This window comes from Sturnira hondurensis, unplaced genomic scaffold (assembly GCF_014824575.4).
Source record: "Sturnira hondurensis isolate 20B ecotype Veracruz unplaced genomic scaffold, ASM1482457v3 Scaffold0008459, whole genome shotgun sequence".
NCBI classification, from domain to species: Eukaryota; Metazoa; Chordata; class Mammalia; order Chiroptera; family Phyllostomidae; genus Sturnira; species Sturnira hondurensis.
The window spans coordinates 213464-227467 of NW_028081090.1; the positions used below are offsets into that span (position 1 = coordinate 213464).

General features: G+C 44.0%; 1 protein-coding gene across 1 annotated transcript in view; it reads right to left on the reverse strand.

Annotated features, from left to right (window-relative positions):
• Positions 1-237: 237 nt before the first annotated feature.
• OPHN1 (oligophrenin 1) overlaps positions 238-14004 on the reverse strand; it is a 278964-nt gene continuing 265197 nt past the window's right edge. The window contains exons 19-22 of the mRNA XM_037054966.1: positions 6805-6970; positions 4954-5004; positions 2664-2705; positions 238-1330 (exon numbers count right to left, since the gene is read on the reverse strand). Coding sequence (XP_036910861.1) covers positions 2672-2705; positions 4954-5004; positions 6805-6970 — 251 coding nt within the window. The 3' untranslated portion in view covers positions 238-1330; positions 2664-2671. The remainder of the gene's footprint in view (positions 1331-2663; positions 2706-4953; positions 5005-6804; positions 6971-14004) is intronic.

Sequence of the window (14004 nt, forward strand, 5' to 3'; positions counted from 1 at the left end):
CGTCCAGCATAAAACCCCTGGCTAGGTAAGTGTGGTGTGACTGAAACAACCTTCAGTAGGAGCCCAAGGACCTGGAGACTTCTTTAGACATGGCTCCTAACTTACTCTGTCTGTTTCCCCGAGGGTAAACTAGGCCAAACTAGGCCAAACTAGGCTGTTAGAGTTAAATGCTTTTGCAAGGCCCTTCCAATCAAATACTTTACGGGTCGTAAAAAAAAGAGTCTTTTATCTCAAGGCTGTGGTTCTTAACCTTTATTGGGTCACAGGCCCATTTCAGTAGAATGTTATGGACATCTCTCCAGAACCGGCACGTTGTCCTGGAATTCTATATACCATTTCAGAGGCTCCATGATGTTCCTGCATGCATGACCACTGGCTTAAAAACTGCTTATTTCAGGACTTAAAAGGGCGTAACTGCAGAAGGCAAACACAACGTAACACGACAGCTGCCCCTAATGCGACAGCTGCCCAGCCTCAATCCACCTGGACAAGTTTTCCCACATTTGACCCCAAAATGGAACTCCTGCAGGACAAACACAGTCTCCCTTTTTTAAAGAACAGTTTTCAGCTTTTCTTTCCTGATTTCTTGGAAAGGAAGCTGCTAGGAGAAAACAGGCAGACGATTAATTCAAAGAGTTGGAGGCTTTGACATGCAAAACGTGCTTTGCAGATTTGTCCTAAGTGGCTGTTTGCAAGAGCAGGAAGGCCACCTTCCTGAGTCCACATGGAAGGTTGTGGGGGGCATCACCCAAGCTGTCTAGCCCCACAGGAGCAGACAGGTTCTTGGCAACACATTGCAGCGCCAGAGCTCCAAGCTGGCACCAGGCTCCATCTCATCAGCAAGAGGCATGTTAGGGTTCTTCAATGCTTAGCAAACATTTCTACTTCTCTGCTTCCAGGGTAATCCATTGCCCCAACCCAAGTAGCTTTTTGTTCGGAGTAAGACCTTTGATATCAGTGGTTAGCCCCAAATCTTTGCATTTGATGACCTTCTGAGGAGGCAGGAAGTTCAGAGAAGAGTTGAAAACTGAGCTCCACTCTCCAGCTCAGTTGAATGGATAACTTTGTTTCTGCAGAGTCTGGCTTGAGGGAGGTCAGACATTCACAGTCTACAGAAGCTCAATGTAGACTTTCTGAGGGGATAAAGACAGAAGACAAAGGAGAAATAAACCTGTTCTAGGACATGTGCCCTCTATTTATAGCATCCAAGAGCCTGATGGGGCAGGGCCAGGAAGGAGATGCTCTTCAGCACAAAATGACTCAGCACACAAGTGTTCGAAGACCCTTTTAGAACCAGGAAGGGGTCTTATGAAGCCAAGGCTTTTACAACCTGAAAAGGAAAGAAGAGAATAGGAATTAGCTAGCTTGGGTCAAGCACTTAATAGCCACTTAGCAGTGAGGCCCCTCTTGGCAGGTAGCTAACCATAAAATTGGTAGCTAACCTTCTGAATAATAGAGGCTGGCTTGGAAAGGGCCCCTGTGATTCTGATCCCATGAATCAGGCTTCAGATGGTGCTATACTCAGGAATAGAAATGTATGCCTTTGGCCTCAACTCTAATCCCCAAAGAGTCTACAGGGGCTTCAGAAGCCTGATAGCTCTGAGATTACCCACCCCACCCCACCCCACCGTGACATGGCCACTGCCTTTAGAGCATTTAGAGCACTACAGTAATTCCAAGCTTCCTTTTCCCGAGACTTCACTTCCACGAAGGTAGATAGAGAAAAAGCTTACACACCTACGCACCTCTGAAGGCTGGCAGTGATAAAGAAAAGGAAGCCTGGGGAGCATATGGCAAGCTCTGCTTCAGACACCGCGATCTCATTTATGTGTATATTGGTTCATGTTATGCCAGCAATCTGATAGTCAAACAATGAGAACTCCTTGATAAAGATATTTCCATCATCTCCATGGCTCCTGTTGACCTTAGCAGTTACTTAGCCCCTCTGAACTTCAGCTCCTTTATTTGTTGAGTTAAAAATACACAGTATCCTCCCTATATCTGGCATTTGATATGGATCAAGTGAGCTAATGAATGTGAAAGTGCCTTACACTAGACAAATATAAAGGCCTAAGAAGGCAGTTTCAAGGGGTAACATTGAAATAGTGATTTACAAAAATTAAGGTTGGACTCTTGGCACCTGCTATACTTCCAAAAGAGGTAACTGATCTTCTTACAGACTCAAAGATTACCAGAGTTAGAAGGTTCCAAACTTTTCATTTTATAGACTGGGTAACTGAGACTCAGAGAAGGAACCATACTTGCCTAAAATGACACACAGCCCAGGATTCCTAATGAATTTGATTCAAAGGCAATTTATAAAACTATACTATAGTCTTGCTAGGGGAAGGGGGAAGGGGGAAGGAGGAAGGGGGGGAGGAAGGAGGGAGGGAGGGAGGAAGGAAAGGAAAGGAAGGAAAGTTGTGGGAGAGAGAAACAAGGAAAGAAGGAAAGAAAAGAAACAAACAGACTTAACCAAGAATCTCAGAATTGGAAAGCAGTAAGGTTAAGGGTCATTATCATTATAGGGTAATGAACTAAGGCATGGAGATAAGTTTTCTCCCTCTGAACTGACACGGTATTCCAGTCTTCAGAAACTCAGATGCCACAGAGAAGGCCCATGTGTAACAAGGTTCTGTAACCAGGGGTGGAAGACTACATACCTGAGGCCTCAACTCTCATCTCCAGGAAGTCTGCCTTGAGAACTGTGGGTAAAGGAGGAAAAGACATTTCACTAAGAGTCTAGAAATCAAAACTGGAAAGGCAAAGCAAGGGTAAGGGTGGTCCTTCCACGCCGGTGCCAATGTGGTCATTTAAAAAAATGGCTAAGTGATTCCACCCAGATATTTCAAAGGGTCTAGCTGCATGCTTACAGCTTGGGCTACCTCTCTGGCAGATTTAGAGAGCCCAGTCTCCTGGACACAAGGACATCTTTCATGTGCTGGACTTTGATGACCAGACTATGGAAGCCTAGGGGAGCCCAGAGAAATGGCCCCAAGACCAGACACTACATTCTGTAATTATCTCTAAAAGGGAGAAGGGGCAAGGAGGGAGGGCAAATGCCATGTGAATCATGAATCCTCCTGTGACTTGAAGACCAGAGCAGCCCTGCCTGGCCTCTTGATGTGCTTAGATCAATTCTACATTAGCCTCATCTAGGGATAGCTGGAAGGAAAATACAATCCTGAAGAGTCAAACCCCAGTGTGGCCAGAATATGCCAAACAACAGCTGGCCCCAGGGCTATATCTTCAGCATTGTTTTTTTTCTTCTCTCTTAAGCCTATTTACAGCTACGCACTGAGCCATCATATTCCCACCCATGCTCTCAATCACCAGCAAATACTGAGGACCACCCCCAAAAGACCTTCTATTCACATTTGGGTATATGTGAATGCCTCTATCTCAGCAGTTCTGCCCCTAAATCCCTAGGTATAGCCCCAACTACTAGTATGAGTTGAGTTACCTAGTGGACATCTCTAACTGGATGACCCATAGGGTCTGTGTCTAGAATTGAGCAGAGCAATGTTTCCACAAATGCTGTTCCTCCATGATTTATTGTTGGTACCATCTACTTAATTACCTAAGTTAGATTTTTCTCTCTTAACCCTTCTCCAATGTTCCATGTTTGAAAAGTCAGCAAGATATTATTGAATCGACCTCAAATCTCTCCTTCCAGCCCTGGCTGGGTGGCTCAGTTAGTTGGAGTGTCATCCTGGACACCAAAAGGTGGTGTGTTTGATTCCTGATCGGGGCATGTGCCTAAGTTGTTAGTTGTCAGGTTTGATTCCCGGTCGGGACACATATGAGAGGCAGCTGGTTGATGTTTCTCTCTCACATCGAATTCTGTCTCTCTGTGTGTGTCTCTCTCTCCACCCTTTCCCTTCTTCTCTCTCTAGAATCAATAACCATATCCTCAAGTGAGAATTTTAAAAAATCTCTCCTTCCATTCCATGCCTACTGGCAATGCCATAAATCAGGATCTTGACTTTCCCATCTATCTTTGCAATTACTAACAGAATGATTATTTTTACAATTCAGCCAGCTCTGAATATGCATCGTCATGCTTAAAAGTCTTTCATAACTCCCAACGGACTACTATATAAAGACCAAACTCCTTAGCATGTCATACAAGGCCCTTACAATCTGGCCCAAATCCATCTCCCTGGCCTCAACTCCAGTTAAACTTTCCTCTTCTCACCCCCATATTCTAGCCAAGGTAGAACGCTAATTACTCCCTTAACATGTGTTGCATAAGCTGTTCTGCCTTACTGAGCCATAGTCCCCTCCCTTCTTGATGAACTACTTCCCATTTTCTTTTGAGTTTTATTTTTTTTTTGAATTGTCATGGAAGGGAGATGAATGAGGGAGTGAGGTCATTCAAATGTCAGGTGTACAAATGGGAAGCAAAAAGTTGTGGAGCACAGGTTAAACAGATCATAATTTTCAGCTCCAAAGACAGATATAGTAAGTTCTAAATAAGTAAACTACCCACAAAAAATAAGACGTACATGAGTGCAAAGTTTTGGTAATACCATTTGGCACGTGAGTGCTGTGTGTGTGTGTGTGAGAGAGAGAGAGAGAGAGAGAGAGAGAGAGAGATGGAAAAGAAACCAGAGAGGTAAAGAAATGATGTACAGAGACAAACAAAGAAAGACACAGGGAGAGACAGACAGAAAGATTGAAACAGACAAAAAGACAAAGACAAGCACAAACATAAGTAGAAAAACACAGAGAGACAGAAAGAGGCAGAATGATAGAGACACAAAAAGAAACAGAGTGTAAGAGAGACAAATAGAATGACAAAAGACAGAGAGATCAAGAGGTACAGAGAGAGACAGAGACAGAGATATAGAGAAATAGAGAAAGAGAATAGAAAAGAGCAAATCAGATGCTAATGATGCATTTATTATTAAAAAGTGATTTTGTTTCTTTTCTGTTGCCTGTGTCTCTTACCTTCCTGTTTTCCGGGAAGCTGTTTCAAAGAACCTGGTCCTGGAAGCCACCCTGTAAACAGAAGCCGACCAAGCCCCTTGAGTTTCTCTAGAATATGCATGAGAGCCAATGGCCAATGGAAAAACGAGAGAATATGAACCAGATGGGCCACCAATGCCAGGCCATGGCTTGGCTTGCAAAGGACCTGGGTCTGGGGAGAAACCCAAGTATCAGAATGTGAAATGGCTCAGAAACCGTAGGCACCTTCAAGGCTCCAGTGGATACCGTGTGTTCCCCACTGGTTTAGAATGGTCTAAGTATGTTGCTCACTTAGACTATTCTTGTGAGAAATAACTGAAAGAAGTCCTAGGTTTCAACATCTAATTTTGGCATTGTGTAAATACGAGGGAGGACCTCAAAAAAACCTGAATGTACCTTGTGGAGGGCAGGCCCCTTGTAGTACAGGCTCCTCCTGCTAAGTGAGTGTTGTAAGACCCATCTGTATCAGCGCACCAGCTGGCCTTGGTGTGAGAGGCTGCGTTCTTCTTTAGTGAATTTTTTTGAAGACCCTTTTGATGTGTTTGCCCATTTCATAATGGAGGATTTACGACAGCACCTGTCTGCACCATGCTGAGTGCTCAGGAGTTTCAGACCCAAAATGGCATGACACTGTGCCCCACCCTCCCCATTCACCTGATTCACCCCAAACAACTTTTTTGTTTTCCTGGATAAAAAAAGTCCTCAAAGGGAAAAGTTCTGCTGTTGTAGGAGAGGTGAAACAAAAACAGCCAGAAGCACGAAAAGGCATCAAATCGGTAAGTTGGAAAAACTGTTTTGAGCAGTGGAAAAATCCTCTTGATACGTGTATTGCATAAAATGGAGCGCACTTTGGAGGTGACTGAAGTTTAAACATGTAAAGATCAATACACCATTTTATAACTAAATTCTGGGGTTTGGGGGGTTGCCCTTTGTACAGTTAGCATTATAATGAGTCAAAATGGTGAAAGTTTAAAAAAAAAATGTACCGCGTTTCACAATTATGGAAAATAAGAGACACAAGAAAAAGTAACCCCGGGAGGAAGTATACTGAGAGGGATCCCGGGTGCTGACTGAGGAGAGGTCAGCCAGGCTAGCTGCAGCCAAGCCAGGCCTGTCCCTGGGGACTGCTGCGACCCCAGTGTAGCAGCTTTAGCTCTGGCTCCTTTGTTTGCAGCCCAGCCTCAGAAAGGCTCACACCCTGCAAGGGGCTCTCTGGAGGATCTGAGTCATTTTGGAAGATTAAAAAAAAAACTTCATTAAATTACTTTCAAGGACCAGTAGCAATAACAAGAAAAAAAAGAAAAATTTCCAGAGCCAAGGGAGCATGAAAACTGAAGGTAATCTTACCCCTCCTCAGAGTTCAGGAGGGCTAGAAACAATAGGTCTCATCTCCTGTCAGGCGCTAAGGTTCAGACTCTTCAGCTTTGGGGAAATCTCTCTGCCTTCAGTGTTGGGTGGAACACTCTAACCAGGGCTGGTCTGTGCATTCCCCTAGAGTCCCAGGGGTGTCCAACCTTTTGGCATCTCTGGGCCACACTGGAAGAAGAGCTGTCTTGGGTCACACATTAAATACACAAACAGTAACGAAAACAAACAAAAAAAATCTCATAATGTTTTAAGTAAATTTACTATTTTCTGTTGGGCCACATGCATAGCCATGCTGGGTCACTTTGCAGCCCGTGAACTGGACACCCCTGCGAGGCTACACTATGAACTGATGATGCCCCGGGGCTATGCACTGTCCGCCCTTCACAACCACAGTGGTAATGCTGACAGCATTCCTGGTGGCCTAAAATGGGCCTTAAGTCAAGAATGAGGAATAACTCTACTTACACAGATGGTGGGATTTCCCCTGCGTTGCCAGCTACAATATCTGGCTTTGGTTCTGTTTTCTGGGGAGTAGGCGCCCTGCAGAAAGGGTCAGGAGGCCTCACTGGGGGACGGATGATGGTTGGCTTTTCTCCTGGAGGCCGCACTTTGCTGAAACTGTCAGAGTCTGCTGGAAGAGAAAACAACAGCAAGAACTTGGATGGTTAGCCAATGGAAAACTACGCAATATCAGAGTTATCTAGGCCGCCTCCTTTGGCACCCAGGTCTTTTTGGTCACTAACAACTCTGGATTTTTAAAAAATCATTCTTCCAGCAGCTATTCCTTCAGAAAGTCTGTCTGAGCACCAGCTCTGAAGTTCATACTTGTATGACCTAAGGCATGTCACATCAATTTGCTGAGTCTCATTTTTGTTATCTATATAATCAAGACCAATAATATATTATTTCATAATGATATTGAGAGAATTTAATTAGGTGCTAATATGTTCCGTATAGTGCCTGGCACTTACTAGGTGCTTAGTCAATGCTGGATGATGAATGTGAAATTGTTAAAGTCACCATCACCAAACCCCAGGCTTTTTCGCTTAGGCCTTGACAACTGCAGCTGTCTCCTAACTCGCCTGCCTGCCTCCGTGTCTCCAGTTCCCAGGTCCGTCTGTACAAAATAAATATACATCATTTTAAATCATTTTTAATAAAATACCCCCTTTCCTTGACAAGGGGACAAGGAAAAAATATGTATTTTTTAAATTGTTGTTCAAATACAGTTGTCTCCATTTCCCCCCCTGCCCCACCCACCACCCAAGCTCGATCCTACACCCATTGGGTTTGTTCATGGGTCCTTGCTGACCTTCCCCTTTTTTCCCCATTATCTCCCCACCCCTGGTTAGTGTCAGTTTGTTCTTTATTTCAATGTCACTGGTAAAATATATACCAGTTTTATAAGACATTTCTGGCTGCACTCACACATTGCTGGTGACACTGTACCCTAGGCTTATTCTGTCTAGACAGCCGTCAGCAATTCTGGAACAATGTGGGTGACATGCAAAATCATACATATGAGATAGTTCATACTCATTGATCCAGTTGATCCACTTCGGGGATCAGGTCCAAATAAACTTAACCCCAAAGAAAAGAAATTTAAAAAATAAACAATTGGCACAGAACCATGCTTCTTAACAGGGAAAAGTCAGGCTCAACCTAACCAATATGTGTCTTGTATGAACTGACAAAGACTTGGGCCTGGTCAAAAATATATGCATATAAAATAAGTGAACCAAAGTCCACAGGGAGTGTTCATGGCCTGATGAACACCATGTGGAAATAGACACAACTACACACAACTATACAAGGGTGTTAGTAGGTCTTGATATTCATTCCATTTTGTTAGTAAATCTTGATATTCATTAAGCTTTCTTCTATTAAAAAAAGCTTAAGGTAAATGTAAAAAAAATTAACTTTAATCCATATAATACTGTTATCAGATTTACCCTAAGTATTTTTACATTGTTTTTCTCTTCCTTAGAAAAGTTCTCAGTTGCTATTAAATGTAGAGAATAAAGTTCAAACCCCTTAACATAAATCTAAGGCCCTCTGTGCGCTGGTCCCCAGTTATCACCCCAGGCACTAATTCTGGACCAGCTCCACTCTCATCAAATTGGTCTCCTCACTGCCCTGTCAAAGCAAGCTCTTGACTGTTACTTCTGGGTGAGACAGTCTGCTATAGTGGGAAGTACACGGAGTCTGGGGTTGGGCAGACCTGGCACCGAGGCCATGTCTTGCGAATTCCAAGCTATGGGACCCTGGGCGGTTGCCTCACCTCTTTGACTCTCAATTTCTTTATCTGAGAAATGGATAATAACCCCTCCTAAATTAGGTGGCCTATAGAGAATGCCTCACATGCAGCAGGGTAACTAAGTATCAGTCTGTCCTACTTGTTCCATATATGCCCCTACTCTCATGCCTTAACTGTATGGCATGGGTGTCAAAGTCATTTTCACCAGGGGCCACATCAACCTCACGGTTGCCTTCAAAGGACCAAATGTAATTTTAGGACTGTATAAATGTGACTACTCCTGGACTTCCGCCAAGATGGAGGCATAGGTGGAAACACTGTGCCTTCTCCCACAACCAAGTTTGAACATAACAAAGGTTTGGAGAACTAGGGCACACCCAAAGACCAGAAAACGGAATTATACGGAAGTCCGACAACTACGAATCGTTCGACAGGGAAAGTAAGAGGGGCGGAGCCACCAGCAGAGCTGGGTCGGGCAGGACAGATCCCCCGACCTAGGCGCACAGGCAGCCCGGAACCAGTCGGGGTGTGGGGCAGACTGACCGCGGTCGCACATTCGCGCACAGTGAGACGGACCACACAGGCCCCAGGGGGCGAACCCAGTCGTGGAGGGCTGACGGCGGTGGCGCACTCGCATGCAGTGGAACGAAACGCGTGGGCCTGGTGACGGTGGTGGCTGCAGCGCCGGGGCTGCGGCGGCAGGCAGCAGACAGCAGACAGCAGACGGGAAGCCATTGTCCCTCTTTGACCCCGCCCCCACATACAAAGTCACAACCCAGCGACTTAGTTGCCCTGTTCTAGTGAACACTTTAGGGCTCTGATCCTGCTATGGAACAGACATGAACAGCCCAAAAGATGGTGCAAGAAGAACTCAAAGTCCCAGAGCCAATAACTCTAAGCGACCGAGAAATTGCCAGCCTCTCAGAAGCACAATTCAAGACACTATTTATCAGGATGCTCACAGAACTGGTAGATTATAGTCACAAGCTAGAGGAACATAGTCACAAATTAGAGGAACCTATGAAGGCTAAACTAATTGAAATGAAGGGAGATGCACAGGAAACCAATAGTGATGGAAAGGAAACTGGGACTCAAATCAATGGAATGGACCAGAAGGAAGAACAAAACATCCCACCAGAAAGGAATGAGAATTCAAAAAAATGAGGAGAGGCTTAGGAACCTCCAGGACATCTTTAAACGTTCCAACATCCGGATTATAGGGGTACCAGAAAGGGGAAAGAAACAGCCACGAGTGGAAAACTTATTTGAACAAATAATAAAGGAGAACTTCCCCAGTCTGGCAAAGAAAATAGACTTCCAGGAAATCCAGGAAGCTCAGAGAGTGCCAAAGAAGTTGGACCCAAGAAGGAACACACCAAGGCACATCCTAATTACATTAGCCAAGACCAAAATGAAGGAGAGAATCCTAGAAGCATCAAGGGATAAGGGGACAGTCACCTACAAAGGAGTACCCATCAGACTGTCAGCAGATTTCTCAAAAGAGACCTTACAGGCAAGAAGGGGCTGGAAAGAAGTATTCCAAGTCATGAAATCCAAAGACCTACAGCCAAGATTGCTCTATCCAGCAAAACTTTCATTTAGAATGGAAGGACAGATAAAGTGCTTCTCAGATAAGGTCAAGTTCAAGGAGTTCATCATCACCAAGCCTTTATTATATGAAATGTTAAAGGGACTTATGTAAGAAAAAGAAGATGAAACATATGAACAGTGAAAGGACAGCAAACACACAGTTATTAACAACCACACCTAAAACAAAAGCAAACCAAGAGGACAGCTAGATCAGGAGCAGAACCATAGAAATGAAGAACACATGGAGGGTCAGAAACAGGGGGGTGGGAGGGGGAGAAGGGGGGAGAAGGCACAGAAAATAGCATAGATGGTAGGTAGAAAATAGATAGGGGGGAGGGCGAGAATAGTGGGGGAAATATAGAATCTAAAGAACTTGAGACATGTGGTTATAAACTAAGGGGGGGAGAATGGTGGGGGAGGGAATGTGCAGGTGGAGGGGAATGAAGGGGGGGAATAGAACAACTGTAATGGAATAATCAAGAAAATATATTTAAAAAATGTGACTACTCCTTAACTAGGGGAAAAGAGCTCTACATTCAGCCCTTTGAAGGCAACTGCGAGGTTAATGTGGGCCCTGGTAAAAATGACTTTGGCATCCCTGCCGTATGGTAACCATTCCTCAACACTTGGCTCAAATCTTACCTCTCTGAACATTCTGCGGGGCACAGCTAACTCCCACCCACGTGAACACTCACAAAGGGCTTCTACAGGGTCTGGCAGATGTAACACCTGCTTGAGTGTGGTTGGTAGGGTAATAATATGGGTGTAATAATTGATACTTTTAATTTGAACATTTCACCTAAAATATCCTATGGTGTGCTTGAGTGTGATGTTATATTACAGAATTCCATGCTTACAATTTTGTAAGAAAAGATTTTATAATAAAAAGGGGTGTTATTTGTGCCATACCCCAGCTAACCATTCTAACGAGGGAGACAGATATAAAAAGAAATAATGCTAGTAATACAGTGAGACTGGTGTTCTAATGGAGGAATGAAACAGGTACTACTAATGTGCACACATATAAGTTCTGTCTCTTCATCTAGACTGCATCTTGCACATCTGGTCATGCCAGTACCCTTAGCACAGGCTAGGTACACACTGGGAAAAAAATGACCCCAACGATAATAATAATCTGACTTTTCTAACGCACTTTATACCAGATCAAAGCACTCTCCCAGGGAACTATTTGATGTTCACAATAAGCTTGGGAGGGAAGATCAGATGGATTTTACTTGTCGTCTCCATTTTACAAAGAAGAAGACTGAGGTTCAGAAGGATGAACTGACTTACCCACAATCACAGAGGTAAATGGTAAAGTGATGGGTGCATCTACTGTTCTTCATAGTGTCTGCTGTTTTCTCATTACTAATAATTATATATTACAAAATATAATAGTGGTAGTCAGAATAAAATAATAGTCAAATTTTAGCTACCTTTTTACTGAACACCTGCTCTGTTCCAGGCACTGTGATATACTCAGTACTTTATGCACAGATTCTCATCTATCACTGGCTACAACCCTGTAAGGTAGAAAATATTATCTCTTCTATAGTTGAGGAAGAAGAGATGCAGAGATGAGAGGTAACCTCACAGTTAACTGGCAACTGATCCAGGTCCGTCTAATTCCTGAAGCCCATGTATTCCTGAAGCCCATGTATTCCTGAAGCCCATGTGTTCCCAAGTATGAGTGGCTTTCAACTGTGGATACACACTGGGTACATTAAAATCGTACAGTATTTTGGCCCAATCCTCAGAGATCCTAGTTTAATTGACTTGCGTAGGACCTGAGTATGGGTATTTTTAAGCGCTCCCCAGATGATCCAGTGTGTAGTCAGGACTGAGAGCCACTAGGCTATATGACGCAGCTTGCTCACTGCAGACCACAGATTACCAGAGCTGACAATGCTCTTCCACTTCTACTGGTTACTGGAGGGGATGTTGAACAGGAATCACAGGCTGCAGTCAGAGCCAGAAACATGTATCCTAAAGCTGTGTTCCTCCTGGGCCTTCACTTCCCTTGATGAGAGAACTAAATATCCATCCCCCCAAACATGAACCCCATTCCTTTCCAAATTACAGCCATATCCAGATGGACATCAACCCAAGGCCTTGGAAAACAAATGTCATTAGCCTTGTGTCCTTGTAGGTCCTTTACTGGGAGCTCCAACTTGATGATGAATTACAAGTCAAACTTTGAAGTAGCAGCAAAGGGTTTTCTTGGTTGAAAGAGCCCTATGTTTTTCTCTCCTGACTCTAACTTGCCACAGTAAAGCCACAATGTCCAACTGAGGAGGCGGGGAGGGAAGAGTAATTTAACTGCCAGTCACAAGAGCCAGATTCTAGTCTTAATACTAAAACGAACTTGCCGTGTGACCTTGAGCTGATCACTTCCATACTTGTACAATGTGGACTTGGATTGTTTTCCAGATCACTGCATCCACGATATGTCTGCAGACATATATTTCTCCCTGCTGATTTTATATGCTGCTTTTGAGTACCCTGGAACCCAATTCTGATCATGTACTTAAGCAGCTTGAAAAAAAATCCAGATAGACAGAGAGACAGATAATTAGACTTAGACTTAGGTCTGGTTTCATAGCTCCCTGTTGCCTGCAGAATAAACTCAAATATTTTTGACTTGGAATTCACTACCCTCTTCTGTTCAGTTTCAACTGATGTTTCCGATCCACGTTTCCATCACAGTTCTTCACACAGCCTACAGTCCACACAAAAAAGTGTTACTTGTTGTTCTACGTACATTTCTTACAATTAATCATCTCCTTCCCAGATGCCCTTTGCCTTATTCCCACATGCCCAAATCTGCATCATCTGTCAACATTCAGCTTAAGTAAAGTATCTTCAGAAGCCTAAGATGTTCCGAGTTCCTTTGTCTGATTCTTAAGGCGCTTGTTTTCTTGTTCTGTGACTCAGACCTCTTTGTTTTGGTGGCTCTGTCTCCCCTATTAGGGGGGGGGAATAACTTGAGAGCAAGATCCAGGTAGAATTCATCTCTGTATTCACCAGGGGCCTAAGCAAATTGCTTTTCATGCAACTGGTATTTAAGAAATATTCATTGAGTCAAGAAAAATGTTCTGCACATTGAAAGGACAATGAAAAAAGCTTTCCTTTTTGAAGTCCCCACTTGTGCTGTCTGTGATACACACAGACACGATATACCCAAATTTCAGGGCTGTTATAAAATTTAAATGGAAGGGTGTTCAATACACTGGTATTTCTTGAGGGCTTTTGTGCCCGGCCTTATGTTCTCATTAGAAACCCACACAAAGATCTAACATAGACTTCACCCTCCACAGGCTCACAACTGAGTTGGAAAATGAAGTTACTCTTACAGGAAATGTGTGAAGTCTGTAAGTCCACAGTTAAGATTTTATTTATTTATTTATCTTTAGAGGGGAAGGAGAAAGGGAGAGAAACATCAATGTATGGTTGCCTCCTGTGCGTCCCCTGCTGGGAGTTGGCCTGCAGGGAACTGGCCTGCAACCCAGGCATGTGCCCTGACTGGGAATTGAACCGCGATCCTCTGGTTCGCAGGCTTGTGCTCAATCCACTGAGCTACACCAGCCAGGGCTGTCCACAGTTATATTAGAGGGCTTAACTTGGGTGCAAAAAGAAGTAAGGTAAGGGAGAATTTCTGGGGTAGGAGTCTCAGAAAGCTTTGCAGAAGGAATCGGACTTGAGCCGGACCTGGAGGGAGGTCTAAGAATCCTTCCTCACTTCTTCCCCTCAACAATGGTCTTCCTCTTTCTGCTTGTCTGTGACTTGGTCAGAGACAGGCTGAGGGTGGAAAAAGAAGC